General features: G+C 56.8%; 2 protein-coding genes across 2 annotated transcripts in view; both read left to right on the forward strand.

Moving 5' to 3' along the window:
- Positions 1-1790, forward strand: part of LOC123351985 (sialic acid-binding Ig-like lectin 13) — a 216994-nt gene extending 215204 nt beyond the window's left edge. The window contains exons 7-10 of the mRNA XM_044991669.1: positions 285-338; positions 744-1007; positions 1316-1381; positions 1510-1790. Coding sequence (XP_044847604.1) covers positions 285-338; positions 744-1007; positions 1316-1381; positions 1510-1790 — 665 coding nt within the window. The remainder of the gene's footprint in view (positions 1-284; positions 339-743; positions 1008-1315; positions 1382-1509) is intronic.
- Positions 1791-9314: 7524 nt separating this feature from the next.
- Positions 9315-17463, forward strand: LOC123351987 (sialic acid-binding Ig-like lectin 11). The gene is made up of 12 exons (XM_044991671.1): positions 9315-9480; positions 11557-11718; positions 12004-12405; positions 12545-12865; positions 13506-13613; positions 14335-14388; positions 14817-15080; positions 15426-15692; positions 15848-16153; positions 16337-16430; positions 16655-16778; positions 17284-17463. The coding sequence occupies exons 1-12, from the start codon at positions 9315-9317 to the stop codon at positions 17461-17463; spliced, it is 2448 nt and encodes an 815-aa protein (XP_044847606.1).
- Positions 17464-23375: the final 5912 nt, after the last annotated feature.

A 23375-nucleotide genomic window follows, 5' to 3' on the forward strand; every position in this document is an offset into this window, starting at 1 on the left:
CAACTTCTTTCCCCTCATCCAACCCCCTGCTCATTTCCCAGTTCTGGTTCCCCGGCGTGACCCTAACCCGGCCCCTGGGTTCCGTCGGGCGCCTCTTGGGTGGGGCTCAGTTGGGTCTGTCGCTTCCCTTCCCCACCCACGGGCCTTGTGTCACTTCAGGGACTTTCCTGTCCCCCAGCTGAGCTCACAGCGAGGGGCCATGTCTAGGCTCTGTGATCACTAGTGACAACCCACCCCGGTGCTGTGCAGTCCCCCTGATCCCCCCTGTCTGGTTTGTGTTACAGACCCGCCCGGGCCCCCCAACATCACCGGGACCCTGACCAGGAACGGACGCCCCGGTGAGAGGCCGCGCTGCGAGCCCCGGGAATCAGCGAGCGCCTCCTAGTCACGATCAGCCAGGCCAGGCTGCTCCGTGCCTGGAGGGGAGATCGTGAGGAAGCCGCAGGGCTGTGAGGAGGGTGGTGTGAGGATTGGGCCCGGTTCCCTCTGTCTCCAGACCCCGGGGTGGCATAAGGGGGCGCTGGGCAGCGGGTAGGAGATGGGTTAGGGAGCGATCTCTGCAATGGAGACCTGCTGTAAAGGCACCGGGATGTGCGCCCACCCCAGAGCTGGCTACGTCTCCACACCAGGCGAGAGGTCCCTGTATAACCAGCTCCCGCACCCCACCCCAGAGGTGGCTGCATTGTGCTGCCGTGGTGGAGGATCTCTGGAGGGGGCCTAACCTGCCTGCTTATGTCTTTCAGTGCTGGAAGTGTCAGGAGCTGAGGGCGACGTCGTGTCTCTGGAGACCTGGGAGGGCGACTCCCTGAGTCTGAGCTGTGAGGCTGAGAGCAGACCCGGGGCCACCCTGAGCTGGGCCAAGGGGAACGAGTCCCTGAGCCCCGGCCAGGGAGGGGCCGGGCACCTGGAGCTGTCGAATCTCAGCAGAGGGGACGCTGGGGAGTATCGGTGCTGGGCCAACAATTCCTACGGGTCGGCCAGCCGGGCCCTGCGTGTGCACGTCCAGCGTAAGGCGCTAGGGGGCGCCGTGCCTCACAAGAGGCCTTAGTGGAGGGCGCTGGGCTGCAGGGGGCAGGTGGTCAGTAGGGGGCGCTGTGCTTCAGGGGGTGAGCGGGGGGGTCAGTACGGGGTGCTGGGATGCATGGAGCAAGGGAGCGGGTCAGTAGGGGGCGCTGGGCTGCAGGGGGTTGGGGGGATCTATGGGGGGTGCTTGACTGCAGGGAGGGGCGGGGGTTCATTGGGGGGTGCTGGGCTGCGGATCAGGGGGTCAGTGGGGGGCTCTCTCCAATCTAATACGTTACCGTGGGTATTTCAGCTCTAGAGAGGACTCTGCAAATCACCGTCTCCAGAGCTAACAGGAGCGACCCCCAGCTATTCCAAGGTATCGCTAGGGGGCGGGGAGTGGGGCACGGGGCCTTTCCCCTCTAGGGGGCGCTGGCCTCGATCCGGCCCCGGGCAGGGACTGGCTGGCTCAGGGTGCGAGTGGCTCTGTGTTATTTCTATTCCCAGATCCCAGCACCAAGGTGGCGAACGGGTCACAGCTCTCGGCCCGGGAGGGCGACTCCCTGCGGTTCCTCTGCTCCGTCGCCAGCAGCCCCCCCGCTGCACTGGGCTGGGTGAGGGGGGGCCGAGCCGTCGAGGGTGCCCGCCCCATGGGGGAGAATCAGCTGCGGCTGGAGCTGCCCAACGTGACGGCCGAGGACGGGGGGCTGTACGGGTGCTGGGCCCGGAACAAGGAGAGCTCTGCCCAGGGGACGTTCCAGCTGCTCGTCGAGTGTGAGTGGGGTTAACCTGTGACACTCCCTGACACTGGGTGCGAGTGGGGTTAAACCACGGGACTCCCTGCCCCGGGATGCTGGCCCTAGAGAGTAGCAGTGTTAATCCGTGGGACTCCTTGCCACTGAGTACTAGCAGGTGTCACAGGTGCCTGGCCCCTTTAAACAGAGACAGAGCCAATGCCCCAATGCTATAGCTAATTAGCTGCTTCGGGGCAGGCGAGGCTTGAACAGACTCCTGGGCTGTCTATAAGGGCCGTGAGTGCCCAGCTGAGGGCGGAGAAGCAGGTGGGTTGGTGTGAAGTGCAGCTGGCCGAGGATGGGGCCAGATCAGTGCCCAGGGTCTGGCCAAAGAGACACCCCAGGGCAGAAGAACCCGCGGGACTCCCTGACACTGGATATTAGCAGGTTAATCTATGGGACTCCCTGCCCCTGGGTATTAGTAGGGTTAACCCACACAATTCCCTGCCCCTGGGTGTGAGTGGGGTAAACCTGTGGGACTTTCTGCCACTGGGTTTCTCTCTCTGACTATTGTCACTGTGTCTCCTGCTCTCTGCAGACAGCCCCCGGCCGGGGACCGGGCTGAACTCGTCCTGCCAGCACAAGGGGCCCAACGTCAGCTGCAGCTGCTCCCTGCGCTCCCACCCCCAACCCCAGCTCCAGTGGCAGGTGGACGGGGTGTCCCTGGCTGTGAAGGGCTCACGGGGAGCCCTGCAGGTCAGCTCGTGGGCCCTGGGGGATGAGGCCGTCAGCACCCTGAGCTGGACGGGGAGTGGGGACATGGGCGCCCAGATCTTCTGCCTCGGCTCCAACCCCCACGGGAGCTACGCCGCCCTGCACTTTGAACTCAGCCCCCCACAGAGAGGTGAGACACTCGGACTCCTGGGTTCTGTCCCCAGCTCGGGGATGGGGATGGGGATGGAGAGGGAGCCAGGACTCCTGGATTCTCTCCCCAGCCCTGGAAGAAGAATGGGGTCTGGGTGTTGGAAACAGGGGAGTTGGGAACCAGGACTCCTAGATACTATCCACAGGCCTGGGAGGGGAGTGGTGTCTAGTGGTAAGAGCAGGGGGCTGGGAGTCAGGACTCCTGGGCACTGTTCCCACTATGCTGTGCACATAGATCCTAAACCCCACGCACACGGTGAAACCGCGCCCACAAAAATGTGCATAGAAGCACAACAATTTGCAAAGAGGACATTTCTTGCGCACACGGCCTGGCAGAAATTAGAGGGAACGTTGCTCCCGGGTTGTCTCCCAGCCGTGGCCTGTGCTCTGTGTTTTCGCAGGTGCGGAGGAACCTGTCAAGCTGCTGGGCATCGGCGCGGCCTGTGGGCTGGGGGTCGCCGTCGGCTTCTTCCTTCTCGGCCTCTGTGTGATCAAGTGAGTCTGATGCCTCCCCCGCTGCCCCCCGCTGAGATCCCCTGCCATCTCCCCCACCCAACCCTCCCCCGGTGAGATCCCTCCCCCAACCCGTCTCTCTCTGGCCTATCCCGGTCCCCTGTGCTTTAGCCTTTCATACTCGTGTGCCACCTTCCGTCCTAGCACGGGGCTATTCTACACTCGCCCCCTGCCACAGTCTCATGAGTCCGTCCTGATCCGTCTCCCCACAGACTGCGGGGCCGGAAGCCGGCGCCCCCCAGTGCCGAGCCCGTGGAGATGGCGAACGGGAGCCAGGCCGAGCACACGGCTGACAACGCCAACCTGATCTACAGTAACATCCCCACCCTGCCCATGGTATGTACCTGGGGGGAGCGGGGGACCAAGCCCACCTGCCCTTCCCACCCCATCTCTGCCCCCTCCATTTCTTCTCCTCCCCCCCCACCGCTTTCCTACCCCCTTAATGAATGCAGGACTATAAGCCAGGCTTTCACCAGGGCACCCCCCCCCCCGCATGCATGTTCGGTGCAAGAAATGCACCCCTGCCACCAGCCCGGGCTCCCCGAACTGCGTGGGATCAGCTCCTGCATGCAGAAAATGCATCTCATCCCTCGGGTCTCGCTCAGAGGGGAGGACATGCAGCGAATGCATTCATGTGCCTTCACAAAGTGCACGGGAACAGATTGGGGCTGGAATGCTGCCAATCCCTGGGGCATCTCCTGGATGCACCAACCGGGCAAGAAATGCATTTCTGCAACTACCTGCTATGGTATCAGGTCCTTGTCATCAGACAGTTTATGCAGGGTGCTCTGTGTCTGTTGCACTCTTCAGATAATGCAATGAATGCATCAGCATGGGATGTGCAACCACGAGATGCATGGGATCAAATCATGCATGCATAGTGCATAGAATGCACACAACCCCATGTGTCTTGCTAATGGATGGCCGGTGCAGGCAATGCAGTGAATGCATTAACTTAACTGGTGCTGCCCCAAGACACATGAGATCAGTTCATGCATGCTCGGAGCATGAAATCCAGTTAATACTTTTCCTGAACATGTTCTGCGATGAGATGCATGAGATGAAATCCTGCATGCGTAGTGCATGAAATGCACACACCCCCGTGCATCTTGCTAATGCATGGCCTGTGCAGCTGAGGCAGTGAATGCATTAACCAAGCTGGTGCTGGCATGGGAATGGCTCATGCGTGCAGCGAGTGTGAAACACACCCAATCCCCCGTCTCTTGCTAGTGCACGCCCGATGCAGGAAATGCATTTGCAGGGAGGGTGGGGAAAACGAGTCTGGGGAAGCCCATGCAATCAGCTCAGCAAAGTGGATGCAAGTCTCTGCCTGGTGTCTCTGCCTTGCTCCTCACTCAGGATCACAAGACTCCAGCCGCCCGCCGGACCAAAGGCGTCCAGGACGGGGCTGCAGCAGCACAGGCCCCGCTAGGCCCCGGGGAGCCGGATGAGCTGCATTACGCCTCCATCAACTTCTCCAAGCTGCAGCCCAAACGGGGGGAGCCTGCGGAGGCCCCCGCCACGGAATATTCCGAGGTCCGGCTGAAATAGCCGGCTCACGCCATGGGCCCCCAGGCTGGGCGTATCTGGCCTGGCCAGTGAGGGAGGGGGTCAAAGTGAGAAAGGGGGAAGGGGTCAGCCCAGAGCTGGAAACCTGGGTGCAAATCCCTGCTCTGCCCTGGACTCAGGGCAGAGTCAACTAGGCCTTGGAGATGCTGGAGCGCTGCATTGTGGGGAAGTATCCCAGAGTCCCCTGCAGCCGGGTGCCAAAGCCTGCCCCCTCCCAAACCCCACTGCCCCCGGGGGAAAGAGCCTCTCACCCCCCAGCCACAGAGAGTCTCTCTTCTACCCTGCCTGAGCCCTCACCCACTCGCTTCACAGGATGGTCACGCTCAGGGGCAGCAGCTGGCAGGAGCTGGGGTGACCGGACAGTAAGTGTGAAATATCACGACGAGGGTGGGGGGTAATAGGAGCCTATTCAGCAACTCCTCACTGAACGTCGTCCCGCTCCACGTTGTTTCCAAATTACGTCGCTGGCTGCTCCGTTAGGGGACGTGCTCCTGTGAAGCCGTCTGCGCCACGCTCCCGTCAGGCCTGGTTTGGCTGCCTTTACAAGGAAGCGCGGCACAAGTTCCTCTTCTCCGCCCCCCCGCTTCCCCCAGCGCTTCCCCTTAAAGCCGGCTGGAGAGAAGCAGCCGTTTGGAGAGGAAGCGTCACTTCTCTCCGGCCGCTGGCTGCGTGGCTGCCCCTGCTCCTCCACGGGCTGGACTCAGGGCCACTTTCCGAAAGGGGCTTCAGAGCGGCAGGCCCGGGGCCCCCTTAGCCCAGGGACTTGCAGCCCCGAAAGCCCCTGCGTTCCGGGTGCCCTGCCTGATGTGGGGGAGGATCCCAGAATCACAGCCATGGGGGTGGTGCCGCACTGCTCAGAGCCACCTGCACACCCCCTGCACCAAACAGGAGCTGCCCCCGGTAAGTGCTCTGCACCCCGTGCCTGCCTCTGCCTGGAACCTCCTCCTGCACCCCCACCCTGAGCCCCCTCCTGCACCTTCACTCTCTCCCAGACCCCGCCCCCCACCCTGAGCCCCCTCCCGCATCCTAACTCCCTCCCAGACCCTGCACCACCACCCTGAACCCCCTCCCGCACCCTAACTCCCTCCCAGACCCTGCACCACCACCCTGAACCCCCTCCCACATCCTAACACCCTCCCAGACCCTGCACCACCACCCTGAGCCCTCTCCCGCACCCTAACTCCCTCCCAGACCCTGCACCCCCACCCTGAGCCCCCTCCTGCACCTTCACTCTCTCCCAGACCCCGTCCCCCACCCTGAGCCCCCTCCCGCATCCTAACTCCCTCCCAGACCCCACCCCCCACCCTGAGCCCCCTCCGGCATCCTAACACCCTCCCAGACCCTGAACTCCTACCCTGAGCCCCCTCCCGCACCCTAACTCCCTCCCAGACCCTGCACGCTGAGCATCCTACCTCACCCTAACTCCCTCTGAGCTGGCCTGTCTGTGCCGTGGGCCCCCTCAGGGAGTCCCCTCACTATGGACCCCCAGGGCCTCCACCCCCAGAGGGAGCAACACCCCCCGGTCTCCACCCTGCAGTGACTCTCAGGCAGCGTAACACAGGAGGTTTATTGAACATCTGAACCCAGCACAGGAGCCTCTCAGGGCCGCAGGCCTGGCCTCCCTCAGCCCAGCACATCTGGGTCTCTCCCGTACTCAGGTGGGCTCTGGCTGCTCCCCCCTGCCCAGAAGCCCCCTCCTTCCAGCTGAGAGTCCGATATCACTGGCCCCCACAGCTCCTCCCCTGTCCTCTCTGTCCTCTGTCCTCCATCCCAGGTAAACGGTCACCGGGGTCCTCTCTGCTCCTCCCATTGGCCTCCTGCGAGGAAGTGGGGATGTTCGTGCTGTTCTGTGAATGCGGAGTGGGGAGTATTGGCCTGGGAAGGGTGCAGGGGAGTTTTGCTGGGACGGCCTTGGGGAAGGGAGATACCTGAGCATGTCACCTGAGAACCCGAGGGGGGGGGGTTGGAGGCCAGGTGACACCCAGGTGGCCTCCCTTTGGCCCCAGATGGACCTAACTAAAGGGGGTCCTGTTGTCTGTACCGGCAAGGCCTGTTTTGGACTCTGTTCCTGTCATCTAAATAAACCTTCTGCTTTACTGGCTGACTGAGAGTCACGTCTGACTGCGAAGTGGGGGGGCAGGACCCTCTGGCTTCTCCAGGACCCCACCTGGGTGGACTCGCTGTGGGAAGTGCATGGAGGAGCATATGCTGCATGCTCCTAGGAGAGACCCAGGAGGTGAAGCCGTGTGAGCTTCTTGCCCTGAAGACAGCCTGCTCCGAGGGAGAGGAGGCTCCCCGAAGTCCTGACTGGCTTTGTGGAGAGCAGTTCCAGAGCATCGCCCAGGGACTCCGTGACACCTCCACTGCCCAGAACTGGCTGCCTTTCAAGCTGGGGGCTGGGGGGTGCTTCTGGTCACCAGGTCACCAGTTGCTAGAGTCCCCCATCTCCAGGCCATTGTTTGGGGTCCCGGCTGCTAGGTGAGATGACACCTGGCCCTTCACAACAATGAACCCTCTCCCACCACCTCGTTACACACTCAATACACAGGGAAACTGAGGAACACACACAGCAGTCATGTAAACCACTATGAAAATCCCCAGCATGCCAGGGCCCCAATCTCATCTGGCGCAGGGCCTATCTCTGTCTGTATCTGTGCAGTGCCCGGCACACGGGACCCTAAGCTCAGCCAGGGTTTCATACGGCCTTGCTAGTCCTCCCGCCTGATTTTCACACTGTTGCTAAAGACAAATAGGGAGGATGTAATATCCATTGCCATCCATAAGGAATTTCACTTGGCACCACACGACATTTTGATTCAAAAACTAGAAGGATACGAAATTACCATGACCCAGATTCAAAACTGGCTAACTGCTAGATCTCCAGAGGTAACTGTCACCAGGGAATCAGCAGCGAGCGAGCGTTTCCAGAGGGATCCTGCAGGGAATGTCCTTGGCCCAATGCTCGTTAACACCTTTTTCCACTACCTGGAAGACAACATAAAATCAGCCCTGATCCAGTTTGCAGATGACACACAGATGGGGGCAGTGGCAGATAATGGTGAGGCCAGGTTACTGCTGCAGAGCACTGCGGGTCGCTTGGTAAACGGGGCACAAGCAAACAATGTGTGTTTTAATAGGGCTAAATGTCAACATGTACAACTAGGAACACAGGGTGTCAGCCGGACTCACAGGACGGGGGACGCTCTCCTGGGCAGCAAAGACCCTGACAACAATTCGGGGGTGATGCTGGATAAGTAGCTGAACATGAGCTCCCGGTGCGATGCTGCGGCCGTCCTGGGTGCATCAACAGTGGGCTCTGGAGTCAGAGCAGGGAGGTGATTTTCCTTCTGGATCTGACCCTGGTGCGACCGCTGCTGGGGTCCTATGTCCAGTTCTGGTGCCTGCAGTTCCAGAAGGACGTTGACCCATCGGGGAGGGCTCAGGAGGAGGCAGGAGAATGATTAAACGGTTAGAAAACCTGCCTCAGAGTGAGAGACTCCGGGAGCTCCAGCTGTTTAGCTTAACAAAGAGCAGGTTCAGGGGTGACTTGATCCCGGTCTATAAATACCCAGATAGGGAACAAATATACAATAACAGGCTCTTCAGTCTAGCAGAGGAAGGTCTAGCACAGGGGTCGGCAGCCTTTCAGACGTGCTGTGCCGAGTCTTCATTTATTCACTCTCATTTAAGGTGCCGCGTGCCAGTCATACATTTTAATGTTTTTTAGAAGATCTCTTTCTGTAAGTCTATAATATAGAACTAAACTATTGTTGTAAGTAAAGTAAATACATTTTTTTAAATGTTTAAGAAGCTTAATTTAAATTAAATTACAATGCAGAGCTACCAGGACCCGGGCAGGGTGAGTGCCACTGAAAATCAGCTCGCGTGCTGCCTTCGGCACATGTGCCATAGGTTGCCTACCCCTGGTCTAACACCATCCAGCGGCTGGAAGTTGAAGCTAGACAGATTCAGGCTGGAAAGGAGGTAGAAATGTTTAACCATTGGGACAACTTTCCAAGGGCCCTGGTGGATTCTCTGTCGCTCGCAATTGCTAAATCAAGATGAGCTGTTTTTCTAAGGGCACGTCTACACTGGCAAAGTGCCGGCAGTTATAGCACCGCTCTGAGAGCACTGAAGGGAAACCGCTGTTGTGTGTTCACACTCTCAGCTGCCTGCACAATACCGTGTTCACACTTGCAGCACTTGCAGCGGTATTCGGAGCGGTGCACTCTGGGCAGCTGTCCCACAGGGTTCCTCTTTCTCTTCTACTGCTAAGACTTGTGGGAAGGTGGATGGGGTCGTGGGGCATCCTGAGTCCTGTCCCAACACCCCATGATGCATTGCTTCGCATCTCAGCAATCCCTGTGCTTCCATCCGCATTTGGCGCCATCTTTCAATGGTTTGCGTACTGTGCACCCTGCCTCTTCGGGCTGCAGGAATGGAGCCTGAACTGTTGACCAGTATGCTGCTCGCTCTGACCAACACATCATGGGAGTGGCAGTGGAGTTATTCCTTAAACTACCAAGGCAAGAGGAGTGTGACGTTGATCTCACCACGCGTACTAGCTACGACATGAGATTGTTTGTGGCATTCACGGAGGTGCTGACCACAGTGGAACACCGCTTTGGGGCTTGGGAAATAAGCACTGAGCGGTGGGATCACATTGTGATGCACGTCCGGGATGACGGGCAGCAGCTGCAGAACTTTCGCATGAGGAAAGCCACATTCATGAGAGTGTGTGATGAGCTCGCTCCATCCCTGCAGCACAAGGACGTGAGAATGAGGGCTGCCCTGTCGTTGGAGAAGCATGTGGTGATCGCACTGTGGAAGGTGGCTACTCCAGACTGCTACCGATCTGTCACTAACCAGTTCAGAGTGGGGAAGTCGACCGTTGGACTTGTGTTGATGGAAGTCTGCAGGGCCATTAATCGCATCCTGCTCCGAAACACCGTGACGCTGGGCAACGTGCGTGACATTGTGGATGGCTTTGCACAAATGGGCTTCCCTAACTGCGGAGGGCGATAGATGGCACGCCTATTCCCATTCTGGCACCAGACCATCTAGCCGCCAGGTACATTCATCGCAAGGGGTATTTCTCTATGGTTCGCCAGGCACTTGTGGATCATTGTGGGCGTTTCACAGACATTAATGCAGGCTAGTCCGGAAAGGTGCATGACGCACGCATCTTTCCGAGCACTGGCCTCTTTAAGAAGCTGCAACCAGGGACTTTCTTCCTGGACCAGAAGATCACCGTAGGGGAAGTCAAAATGATTTTACAGAGCTCTATCATATCCCCCTTAGTCGTCTCTTTTCCGAGTTGAACAGTCCCAGTCTTATTAATCTCTCCCCGTGTAGAAGCCGTTCCACACCCCTAATCATTTTTGTTGCCCTTTTCTGAAACTTTTCCAATTCCAATTTGAGATAGAGCCATCAGAACTACACGCAGTACTGAAAAAGTTGGCGTACCACGGATTTAGATAGAGTCAATATGATATTTTCTATCTTATTATCTATCACTTTCTTAATGATTCCCAACATTCTGTTCGCTTTTTTGACAGCTGCTGCACATCGAGTGGATGTTTTCAGAGAACTATCCACAATGACTCCCAGATCTCTTTCTTGAGTGGAAACTGCTAATTTAGACCCCATCATTTTATATGCTTGTTGATTCCTTCCAAAAATTTTAGTAGATTGGTGAGGGATGATTTCCCTTTACATAAAGCATGTTGACTCTTCCTCAAACAAATCATGTTCATCTCTGCATCTGATAATTCCCTTCTGAGTTTCAACCAGTTTGCCAGGCACTGAAGTTAGTCTTAGTGGCCTCTAGTTGCTAGGATCACCTCTGGAGCCTTTTTTAAAAATTGGTGTCACATTAGCTATCCTCCAGCCATCTGGTACAGACGCTGATTTAAATGCTAGGTTACATACCACAGTTAGTAGTTCTGCAATTTCACATTTGAGTTCCGTCTTCTCCACCTTCTGTATGAGAATGTAATGTGGGACTGTGTCAAAAGCCTTGCTGAAGTCCAGGTATGTTATGTCCACTGCTTTCCCCAGCCACCAACCAGTTACCTTGTCAAAGAAGGAAACCGAGCTGGTTTGGCAGGATTTGTTCTTGGTAAATCCATGCTGGTGATCACCCCTTCGACCTCACAAATTGAAGGTTTTATACATTGCTCTAGTAGATTTCCAGGTGTCGAGGTCAGGCTGACTGGTCTATAGCTCTCCGGCTCCTCCTTTTCCCCCTTTTAAAGATGGCCCCTCTGTTAGCCCTTCCCCCGTCTTCTGGGACCTCTCCTATCATCCATGAGTTTGAAAATATTGTTGCCAGTGGCTCCAACTAATTCCTTCATCACCCTGGGTTGAACAGCGTCTCGCCTCAATAATTTGAATTCATTCAAATAGGTCGGAACATCTCTGACGTGTTCCTTACTGATCCCGATCTGCCGCCCTTCCCCTTTGTTGTCCGTGGCAACTTCGCTGGTCGCCCGCTCACATGTTGGTTTTTGTGGGAAGACTGAAGCAAACAGTCACAGAGCAGCGCTGCCTTCCCACCATCTTCTGTCACCAGCTTGGGATTTTGTGGCTGATCTGCTGATTCTTATAGAAAATCTCAGGTTTTTTTACCAGTTTAAGGGGTTTTTTTGCCCATGATCTCTTAGGACTGTCTGGTCATTTGGGGGATCACTGCTCTGCCAGCAGCCCCAGACCAGCCCCCTGCAGAGCCCACCAGCACTGATGGTCCCCAAGGCAGATCTGTCCCTCCCCACAGCCTCTGCTCTCACACTTCCCACCCCCCGTCTGTCTCTAGGTCTGTCCCAGCCAGAAGCCCCAGCCATGGGCAGAGCCCTGCTGCTTCAGCAGGATGCCGGAGAACAGGAGCTCCTGGCTCAGGGCCCCCCTTGGAGAGCAGGGGCTCCTGTCCCCCCTGCAGTCACCCTGAGGGTCCTGATCCTCGCCCTGCTCTGGAGGGGTAAGTAAGCAGCACCTGCAGCCCCAGGGCAGGGGGAAGGGCAGAACCTGCGCTAAGCGGGGCCAGGTCTGTCCCAGGACTTGGAAGGGAGACTGGCCGGAGGGGGAGGGGAGTCCAGTTCCCCAGTGTGGTGCTAGGGGGCGCCAAGCAAAAGGGAGCGGACAGGGGGCTTGATGGATGGGCTGTGGGTCAAGAGTGAGGGGCATCGGCAGAGCTGTGGGGGGAGCTCAAGCTTGGTCTCTGTTCTCTATGGGTCCCACTTCGTTCCCTCTCCATCCCTTGCAGGGTCCCTGGCCCAGCAGTCCGGATTTACCCTGACGGTGCCGCAGTCGGTGTCGGTGCAGGAGGGTCTCTGCGTTCTCGTCCCCTGCACCTTCACGTACCCAGCCTCGTACGACACTAAGAATTCCTCAGCCCGGCTCTACAGATACTGGTACAAGGATCCAGCCGATGTGGGCCGGAATCCGCCTGCGGCCAGCAGTGACCCCCGCCGGGGGGTGTCGCAGGAGACCCAGGGCCGGTTCCAGCTGGCGGAGAATCCAGCGCGCGGCGACTGCTCCCTGCAAATCAGCGACGCCCGACGGATGGATGTGGGGAGATATTTCCTTAGAGTCGAAGGAGACTTTAGCTACAATTACATCTCCACTACCGATCGCACTGACCTTACGCTCACGATCTCGGTGCCAGGTAAGAGCAGCCGCAGTCACCGCTCAGCAGCCCCCCTGAGCCAGCCAGTCCCCACCATGGGGCCGGATCGGGGCTGTGCCCCTAGGGGGGAAAGGCCCCGTGTCCCTGAGTGATTCTCTCCCCTCTCCCCGTGTCTCAGGGCTGACAGAGGAGCCAGAGATCCAGATATCGCCGGCGCGGGGGCTGCCAGGGACGCTGCTGGCCGGGGAGCCAGTGACTGTGTCCTGCACGGCCCCTGGGCGCTGCTCCGGGCCCCCTCCCCGAGTCACCTGGACGGGGCCGTTCAGCGACACAGCCCAGAACGTCTCAGCCCAGCTGGTGAACGGCACCTGGGCCCACAGCTCCGCGCTCAACTTCACGCCTGGCCTGGGGGACCACAGCAAAGAGCTCGTCTGCAACGTCACCTACAGGCCACCACGGGGACCTTCCACCCGCAGAACCGTCCGGCTCCACGTCGTCTGTGAGTGACCCCCCCCAGCCCCTCCACGCCGGCCTCCAGCCCCCTCTGCTGGGATCCGCCCCACGGCTCCCCAGCCCTGCCCTCCAGCCCCTCCCCCAACTCAGCCCTGTGCTGGGATCCCCACCCCCCACCAGGCACCCTCAGCCAATTCCACTCCAGGCCCCTTTACCCCACACCGTGCAGCCCCTTCTCCCTTGGGATCTTCACCCCTTCCTGCTCCCTTGGCTATGGCTCTGCCCTCCCATCCACACCCCCAGGTCCTTCTCTTCTGGGATCCTCTCTGCCCCCAACCTGCCCTGCCCCCAGAATCCTCCTGTGCTGGGATCCACCCTCTCCCATTTCTACCGGGATCGGTGGATGCTCTATATGGGGCAGAGGGTTAATGGGACACAGTCACTGTCTGGCACTAAACACACTCCAGGCTCGGTGCCCAGAGACCTCGGCCCGCCCTGCCCCAGGGCAAACCCCCGTTAAATGGCCTGTGACCCTCATGCTGCAGATCCAGGGCAGAGGGGAAATCAGCTGTCGATGTGAAGGATAAAACCAGGCTTCACTATAAGGACGGCCCTTGTTCCCTCAGCTGGAGGGAGATTTAGAAGGAACCCGCCCCACAGTCCCCGGCCCCCGTGTCTGAGCCCAGGCCCCAGCCCGACCCAGAACGTCTACACAGACCTCGGAGGAAACGTCCGCCCTGCAACCAGAGACCCGCAGCCCGAGCCCAGCGAGCCCGACCCAACGGACCCAGGCTGTGAGCCTCGGCGCCGCGGGGCTTTGAGGGCAGCGTGGACGGACCCTGCCAGGCCTGGCCAGACGGTATCAGCATCCGGCTGTTCTGGGTGTTGATTTCAGATGCCCCTCTGGGCGCAGCCGGGCTGCAAAATACCCAGGCCTGGCCAGATAAACCCGGGGGCGAAAGGAGAGGGCTGGGGAGAGACAAACCGAGGGGGGGAAGGCAAAGGACCCATGACGGGGGTGTCTGATGTCCCTGGTGTCTGGCTCTGGGGTGGGGGTGGGAGTGGGGTTATTTAGACCCCTGGCTCTGACCCATCCTGGGGAGGGCATGTTTGGGGAGCAGGACGCTGAATGCCCAGGCGCCGGCAGACAGTGGCGCTGGTGACACTCGCTCCAGTACCCAGGCTGAAGCAGCCCGGCCCCTCGTTAGTGACTCTGCCAATTAGGCCGAGTTTTGACCCCTCGGTTTTGGTCCCTTGGGTTTCCATTTCCCACGGTTCTGGTTCCCCGGCGCGGCCCTAACCCGGCCCCTGGGTTCCGTCGGGCGCCTCTTGGGTGGGGCTCAGTCGGGTCTGTCGCTTCCCTTCCCCGCCCACGGGCCTTGTGTCACTTCAGGGACTTTCCCGTCCCCCAGCTGAGCTCACAGCGAGGGGCCGTGTCTAGGCTCAGGGATCACTAGTGACCCCCCCCGGTGCTGTCCAGCCCCCCTGATCCCCCCTGTCTGGTTTGTGTTTCAGACCCGCCTGGGCCCCTCAACATCACCGGGACCCTGACCAGGAACGGACGCCCCGGTGAGAGGCCGCGCTGCGAGCCCCGGGAATCAGCGAGCGCCTCCTAGTCACGCTCTGCCCGCGCTCAGGGCCAGGCCCCCGGCTCAGCTGGGCCAGGCTGGTCATTGCCCGGAGGGGAGAGCCCGAGGAAGCTGCAGGGCTGTAGGGAGGGTGGGGCGGGGGAGCAGGTCCTGTTCCCTCTGTCTCCAGACCCTAGGGTGGCACTAGGGGGCGCTGGGCAGTGGGGAGGGGATGGGTTAGGGACCGATCTGCACGGCGGAGACCTGCTGCCATGGAAACGCACCGAGATTGTGCACCCACCCCAGAGCTGGCTACGTCCCCACGCTGGGTGAGGGGGTCCTCGTATAAACAGGCCCTGCACCCCACCCCAGAGGTGGCTGCATCTCAGTTCTCTGGGGGGACCTAACCCGCCTGCTCGTCTCTTCCAGTGCCAGAGGCGTGGGGAGCTGAGGGCGACGTCGTGTCTCTGGAGACCCAGGAGGGCGACTCCCTGAGCCTGAGCTGTGAGGCTGGGAGCAGACCCGAGGCCACCCTGAGCTGGGCCAAGGGGAACGAGTCCCTGAGCCCCGGCCAGGGAGGGGCCGGGCACCTGGAGCTGCTGAATCTCAGCCCAGGGGACGCTGGGGAGTATCGGTGCTGGGCCAAGAATTCCTACGGGTCGGCCAGCCGGGCCCTGCGTGTGCACGTGCAGAGTAAGGCTCCAGGGGGCGCCGTGCGCAGGGAGGGGCCTCAGTGGTGGGTGCTGTGCTGCGGGGGGCGGCGGGGGATCCATGGGGGTGCTGGAATGCGGGGAGGGGCGGGGGCATTGGGGGGTGCTGGGCTGCGGATCAGGGGATCAGTGGGGGGCTCTCTCCAATCTAATACGTTGCCGTGGGTATTTCAGCTCCAGTGAGGATGCTGCAAATCACCGTCTCCAGAGCTAACAGGAGCGACCCCCAGCTATTCCAAGGTATTGCTAGGGGGTGGGGAGTGGGGCACGGGGGACAGGGACTGGCTGGCTCAGGGTGCGAGTGGCTCTGTGTTATTTCTATTCCCAGATCCCAGCACCCTGGTGGCGAACGGGTCACAGCTCACAGCCCGGGAGGGCGACTCCCTGCGGTTCCTCTGCTCCGTCGCCAGCAGCCCCCCAGCTGTGCTGGGCTGGGTGAGGGGGGGCCGAGCCGTCGAGGGTACCCGCCCCACGGGGGAGAATCAGCTGTGGCTGGAGCTGCCCAACGTGACGGCTGAGGACGGGGGGCTGTACGGGTGCTGGGCCCAGAACAAGGAGAGCTCTGCCCAGGGGACGTTCCAGCTGCTCGTCGAGTGTGAGTGGGGTTAACCCACGGAACTTCCTGCCCCTGGATATTAATGGGGTTAACCCACACGACTCCCTGTCATTGGGTGTGAGTGATGTTAACCTGTGGGACTCCCTGCCACTGGGTTTTCTGACTATTGTCTCTGTGTGTCTTGTTCTCCCCAGACAGCCCTCGGCCGGGGACCGGGCTGAACTTGTCCTGCCAGCGCCAGGGGCCCAGCATTAGCTGCAGCTGCTCCCTGCGCTCCCAGCCCCCGCCCCGGCTCCAGTGGCAGGTGGATGGGGAGCCCCTGGCTGGAAACGACTCACGGGGGGCCTTGCAGGTCAGCTCATGGGCCCAGGGGGATGAGGCCATCAGCACCCTGAGCTGGATGGGAATTGGGGATGGGGGCTCTCAGATCTTCTGCTTCGGTTCCAACTCCCACGGGACCTTCGCTGCCCTGCACTTTGAACTCAGCCCTTTGCAGAGAGGTGAGACACTCGGACGCCTGGGTTCTGTCCCCGTTCTGTGAGGGGAGTGTGGGCTGGGGGACAGGAGTCCTGGGTTCTGTCCTCAGTGCTGGGAGAGGATTGGGGTCTGGAGGGGGCGAGAGGCTGGGAGCCAGGACTCCTGGGTTCTCTCCCAGCCATGCCCCGTGCTCTATGTTTTTGCAGGTGCAGAGGAGCCTGGCAAGCTGCTGGGCCTCGGGGTGGCCTGTGGGCTGGGGGTCGCCGTCGGCTTCTTCCTTCTCGGGCTCTGTGTGATCAAGTGAGTCTGATGCCTCCCACACTGACCCCCAGCTGCACCCTCGACATTCTGCTGAGATCCCCTGCCATGTCCTCTGGGCTATTCCAAGCCCCTCTCTCTGGCCTATCCCAGTCCCCTGCGCTCTAGCCTCCCATGCTGGTGTCCGCCTTTTCTCCCTCCCCATGGGGCTATTCCACCCCCCCCCCAACTGTGTCATGCGTCTGTCCTGATCTGTTTCCGTGCAGGCTGCGGGGCCGGGAGCCAGAGCCCCCCAGCGCCGAGGCCGGGGAGACGGCTAACGGGAGCCAGGCCAAGCACATGGCCAACGACACCAGCCTGATCTACATTAACGTCCCCACCATCCCCATGGTATGTACCTGGGGGGAGCGGGGGACCAAGCCCACCTGCCCTTCCAACCCCATCCCATCTCTTCCCCCTCCACTTCTTCTCCTTCCCACCCCCTTAATGAATGCATGAATATAAGCCAGGCTTTCACCAGGGCACCCGACCCCCAATGCATGCCCGGTGCAAGAAATGCCCCCCTGCCACCAGCTTCTGCGATTAATTGCATGAGATGAAATCCAGCATGCGTGGTGCATGAAATGCACACAACCCCATGCATCTTGCTAATGCGTGACCTGTGCAGCTGAGGCAGTGAAAGCATTAACCAAGCTGGAGCTGGCATGGGATCAGCTCATAGGTGCAGCGAGTGTGAAACACACCCAATCCCCCATCTCTTGCTAGTGCACGCCCGATGCAGGAAATGCATTTGCGTGGAGGGTGGGGGAAACAAGGCCTGGGGCAGCCCATGCAATCAGCTCAGCAGGGCGGATGCAAGTCTCTGCCTGGTATCTCTGACTTGCTCCTCACTCAGGATCACAAGACTCCAGCCAAAGGTGTCCAGGACGGGGCTGCAGCAGCCCAGGCCCCGCTAGGCCCCGGGGAGCCGGACGAGCTGCACTACGCTGCCATTGACTTCTCCAAGCTGCAGCACAAAGCGGGGGAGCCCCGAGAGGCCCTGGCCACAGAATATTCCACGATCCGGTGGAAATAGCCCCCTCATGCCATGGGCGCAGGCTGGGCATCTCTGCCTCCTGAGACTGCACCTCTGAGCTGGCCTGTCTCTGCCGTGGGCCCCCTCAGGGAGTCCCCTCGCTCTGGACCCCAGGGGCCTCCACCCCCAGGGGGAGCAACACCCCCCGTCTCTACCCTGCAGTGACTCTCCGCCAGCGTAACACAGGAGGTTTATTGAACGTCTGAACCCAGCACAGGAGCCTCTCAGGGCCCTCGGTCCTAGCCACCCTCAGCACAGGACATCTGGGTCTTTCCTGCATCCAGGGGGCTCTGGCTGCTCTCTCTCCCCAGCTCAGAAGCCTCCTCCTTCCATCGGAGCCTCCTATATCACCGGCCCCAACAGCTCCTCCCCTGTCCTCTGTGTCCTTCGTCCTCCATCCCAGGTAAACACGTCACTGGGGTCCTCTCTGCTCCGCCCATTGTCCTTCACTGCCCAGACCTGGCTGCCTTTCAAGCTGGGCGGGGGGGCTTCTGGTCACCAGGTCACCAGTTGTTAGGGTCCCCCATCTCCAGGCCGTTGTGCGGGGTCCCAGCTGCCAGGCGAGGTCACACGTGGCCCTCTCCAACAACGAACCCTCCCCCTCCACCTCGTTACACATGCAGCACACAGGGAAACTGAGGCACACATCCACCTTTCTAGCCTTGGCATCTGGGAACGCCACTTCTCCATGCAGTCTTCCCTCCCCAGCCAGTTGCGGGTGATACGTCCACCGGGACCAGAAATAAGGCAAAACTGCTTTATTTCTTTGAGCGTTTATTTCGGAACAACTTTCCCGACTGGGCTGGGACCGGGTGTCCCGGGCCACAGAGATTCCTCTCGCTCCTCCTGGAGGTAGGTGAGCAAGGAGCTGGGGAGGGGAGGCTGATTGTGGTTTAGGCGTGTGGCATGACAGATATTGTGGAGGATGGGGGTACCTAGGGGAAATGAAGAGACTAGAAAACAAACAGACACAATCCAATGAGTGTGTAACGCATGGAGAAATTAGACCCAACAATCTAGTGCAGGCAGATACACAATCTGATGAGGATAAAATGCAAGGGAAAATTAGACACAACAATCCCTTCTAAAACTGTAGAATGGTTGTCATTGTGGTGCTGGAGGGTGTTAATCATTCCCAAGAAGCTTGTCTTTGATCTGGGAACAAACACAGAACCTCGCTGAAGCTAAGGGGTGTTAGCAGCCTTCCGTCCAGCCTAAATGAAGCAGCAATTAAATACCCCTTTGCTTAGTGATAAATGAAACAGGGGCATTGATGGGACTGTAGCTATGTGCGTCTGAAGTAGAAAGCTGCCCCCAAAAAAGGCTGCAGCTAGCCAGAGGAGCCCTGAGAGGAAGCCAAGGGAAATCTTGTTGGGCAGAGTACAGTCTGCAAGCAGGCTTGGATTTCTGAGGAAGGAAACTTCCCCCTGAAGTTTGTTACCTGCTGTGTTGAGGAAAAGACAGCTGTGCCTCCATTCTCGGGAGATAAACAGGATTGTACCAAAGAAACACCTGACCCAGATCTACAGTTTCTCCTGCATGGAAATGATCTGCGAGGCCCTGAACATTGGCTAAACTGCTCCGGTGGAAAGGAGCGACGTACTGAGACACATCCAGCATTTTGCAGTGGTTTCAGCATCTTGGCTGTGTGGCTGGAAGTGTATTAATTAGTAATAATAACTTTATAACTAGAGAGACCAGGTGCGGGAGGGAATAGCTCTGATTGGACCAACTTTTCTTGCTGAAAGAGTCGTTTTTGAGCTACACAGGGTGGTTCTTCTGGTTCTGAATAAGAGCTCAGGACTGCTCAGAATCATGTCTCTTTCAGCATTATCCCCCTTGTCTCTCCGATATCCTCAGACCAGCCCAGCTACAACAAGCTGTCATAAATATAAAGAGAAGGGTAGCATAAAATCCCTCCTGGGAAGCTGTACTAAATAGCTTCACCTGTAAGGGGTTAAGAAGCTCAAATAACCTAGTTGACACCTGACCAGAAGGACCAATGAGGAAAAAAGCTATTTTCAAATGGGGCGGGGAGGATTTGTTTGTGGTTCCCTCTCTGGACAGAGGGAGAGACCGAGCAGGAACAACATCTCCTGCAAATATACCTGGAATAATAGATCTAAAACCACAGAAATTGTAAGTAGGCAAGGAAAGGCGTTAGGTTATCTTGTGTTTTGGCTTGTGAATTTTCCTACACTACAGAGGTCGTTTGATTCCTGTTTTTATAACTGTGAAACTGAGCTTAGAGGGGAATCCTCTGGGTTTTAAATCTTTTATTTACCCTGTGAAGTTACCTTCCAAACTGATTTTTTCAGATGTGATTCTTTTACTTTTCCTTATAAATAAAGTTCTTCTTTTAAGATCCTGATTGATTTTCAGTGTCCTGAAGACAAAGAGTCTGGTCTGCGCTCACATTGCTAATCAATTGGTTGGTACATTATTCCCAAGCCATCCCCAGGAAAGGGGGTGAAGGGGCTTGGGGGGATATTTGGGGGGGACAGGGATTCCAAGTGACCCTTCCCTGAAATTTTATGTAAAACACTTGGTGGTGGCAGCAATACCGTCCAAGGAGAAGGGAAGGAATTTGTGCCTTGGGAAGTTTTAACCTAAGCTGGTAAAATATAAGCTTAAGAGGTCTTTAATGTGGGTCCCCACATCTGTACCCCAGAGTTCAGAGTGGGGGGGGAACCCTGACCCAAGCGTTATTACTAATAATTCCCTTCATGATGTGAGCAATGGACTAGTGCTACTAATGAATAGTATTGGAATGTAATGGATATTCTTGTTAATTATTATAGAAATGTGCTATGCATCAAAATTAATACCTGTAGTTTGATTGCTAATAATTAATTTAGTGGTTTGAGCAATGGAATATTAATGAATATTTTTGGAATGTAGTGTACATTTTTATTAATTATCATAGCAATTTGTTATTGTCACGGAGTCCCTGGGCGATGCTCTGGAACTGCTCCCCACCAAGCCAGTCAGGACTTTGGGGAGCCTCCTCTCCCTTGGAGCAGACTTGTTCAGGGCAAGAAGCTCACACGGCTTCACCTCCTGGGTCTCTCCTAGGAACATTCAGCATATGCCCCTCTGTGCGCTTCCCACAGCGAGCACACCCCGGCGGGGTCCTGGGGAAGCCACAGGGTCCTGCACCCCCACTTCGCAGTCAGATGTGACTCTCAGCCAGCCAGTAACACAGAGGTTTATTCAATGATAGGAACAGGATCTAAAACAGATCCTGTAGATACAGCGAACCGGACCCCTTGGCCGGGTCCATTCTGGGGGCAGTGAGCCAGACCCCCACGTCTGCACTTCACTCCTCATCCCCAGCCAGCTCCAGACTGAAAACCCCTCCAGCCCCTCCTCTCTGCTCAGCTCCTTTCCCGGGCCAGGAGGTCACCTGATCTCTTTGTCTCCAACACCTTCAGCTGGCACCTTTGCAGAGGAGGGGCCCAGGCCATCAGTTGCTAGGAGACAGAGTGTCAGGCATTTAGGTGCACTGGCCCCTTGCTCTGCAACAATCACACACCCTGATCCCACCACCTAGATATTAAGAACTGCAGAGGGGACACTGAGGCACCAACACAGTATTCAGAGAAAACATTAAGAACATTCCCAGTTCGTCACAGTTATCAATGATAATTTTCTTACTAATAATTTAGTACTTTTACTAACGGAATATGAATGAATATCAGAATATAGTGATTACTGTTAATTGACATTATAATAATAATCAGCATATAATTGTTTAATTTCACAACAGATTGTTCTTAGAAATTAATATTAAAAGTTAGTGATAGATCATTATTAATTATAGCACATTCGCAGTAGATTACTGATATTAATGAACATAATTAGCAATATAAAATTGGTAACAAATTTCACAACAGATTGTTCTTAGTATTTAACATAATTTAGTGATAGATCATTGCTAACTATAGAAATTTAGCAATAGATTACTGTTAAATTACATGATTATAAAGATAGGTATATAATTTTAGTGAATAATTTAGAAACAAAATATTCATATTAATAAATTATAATTTACTAATAGGTAATTTATGTTGTTAATTAATCACATATTCATATTCATATACTAGAATTTAGCAATAGATCATAATTAATTAGCAACATAATGTTCTTATTAATATACTATGGTTTAGCAATAGGTCATTGTTATTAATTAGCATCAGAATTTTATGAATTAATATATTATAATTTACTGATAGATAATTGATATTAATAACATCATATTAATTATTACATTATAATTTAGTGATAGATCATTAATTGTAGCAATTCAGCAATAGATTACTGATACTTTTATTATTTGAGTGATAGATTATTAGAGTTATTAATTGCTATTAGTTCACTCGCTGTGGGGATTGCACAGACATAATTAACCATCCATTAATTACATCAGAAATACAAAGAGGTCTAGCTACAGACCCACTTCATGCAGACAAAGCAATTGATTGGGATTATTTCTGACGTACTTCCGAGCACTGCCAGCAGGGGGCAGCGCTGTGCTGGGAGTCACCACTGCACATTGCCCTCATCATGGGTCTCCAGAAGTAAGTCCCTCCCTCTGAGCAGTCGGGGGCGCCGTGCTGCAGTGAGCAGGGCGGGGGCTCCCCCCTGGCAGTCAGGTCTGTCCCGAATGCCCCAGGCAGCTCTAGGGGACGCTGTGCTGCAGCCAGCAGGGCAGGTGGCTCAGTTTACCCAGTGGTTGGGCTGGTTTCACGTCCCTGTTGGCAAGCAAGGCGTCCGTGCAACCAGGGAGGGGCAGGTGTGCAGAGCATGAAATGCAGACCTCCAGGAGGTGCGTGGGATGGACAGGGGCCTTGCAATGCATGGGGTGTGTTTCTAGCTCTTGCCTCCCCTGCCTGAGTGTCTGCATTGGGGTTTGGAGTCAATGCTCTCCTGACAGTAGGGAAGCTAATGCCTGCAACTGAAAATGCAAGATCTGCTGTGCACGCAAGGCATTTCCCTACAGAATACATGCAGCAGGCTCTGTAACACACCCCCTGTAGTTCCCTGTAGAATGCACACAGCAGGCTCTTAAATGCATGCAAAAGCATTTGCCTATAGGATGCACGCCTGGCGCTGGAAGTGCAAATAATGCATCTGCATATAGAAAGCAGACACCAGCAATGCACAGGATATATTTGTATATAGAAAGCATGTGCTGGGCTCCGTAATGCACTGCCTGCATTTGCATATAGAATGCATGCAGCGGGCTCTGAAACGTACCCCTTCCGTTTTGTGACGCTCTGTACCTCGGGGAAACACCCTGCGCCATCATGTTCATCCTTATAATATGATTGTGTGGTGTCCAATGCAAAGTTAGTCATGTCGGGTGTCTTCGGAAGGCTCATGATGCACTGAGAATTGTTGTTATAGTGATGTTATAGGTTGTAATTTCATGTATATAGTTATGAGGCTGAAAATGTGTCCTCATGGCTTAAAACAAGCCCAGGCAAAACCCTCCAGGAGCAGAGGGGCAGTTCACACCTCATCAGGGCATGTATGGGACAAACCCAGGCCAGCCTCAGAGGAACAAAGGACACTGGCCTAGGCAGCAACAAAGGATCTGTTGGACTCTGGAGTGAGTCACCCCCCCCACTTCCCTTGGTCAGTTTGGGACTGCGACGAGGTGATGCTCACCTGACTCTGAAGGGGGGGGCTCAAAGCGAAGAGGGAGGAAAGAACATCAGAAAAGGGAGAGACGTTTGCCGTACTCTCTCTCTGTCTCTCTTCTACCCAGGGCTGGTGCAACCATTTAGGCGACCGCGATTTGGGGGGCGCCATTTTCTTCGCCAGCGACCGCGGCGGATGGATCTTTGGCCGCCGCCGGCATTTAGGCGGAGGGAGCTGGGGCAGGGAGAATGGGGAGGGCCGCCTGC

Source organism: Mauremys mutica, chromosome 17 (assembly GCF_020497125.1).
Source record: "Mauremys mutica isolate MM-2020 ecotype Southern chromosome 17, ASM2049712v1, whole genome shotgun sequence".
NCBI lineage: Eukaryota > Metazoa > Chordata > Testudines > Geoemydidae > Mauremys > Mauremys mutica.

Coding starts and splice junctions, on each gene's coding strand:
- LOC123351987 (XM_044991671.1), top strand. CDS start 9,315: ATGAGATTGTTTGTGGCATTCACGGAGGTGCTGACCACAGTGGAACAC. Junction 14,389..14,816: donor GACCAGGAACGGACGCCCCG/GTGAGAGGCCGC, acceptor CGTCTCTTCCAG/TGCCAGAGGCGTGGGGAGCT. Junction 15,081..15,425: donor CCTGCGTGTGCACGTGCAGA/GTAAGGCTCCAG, acceptor TTCTATTCCCAG/ATCCCAGCACCCTGGTGGCG.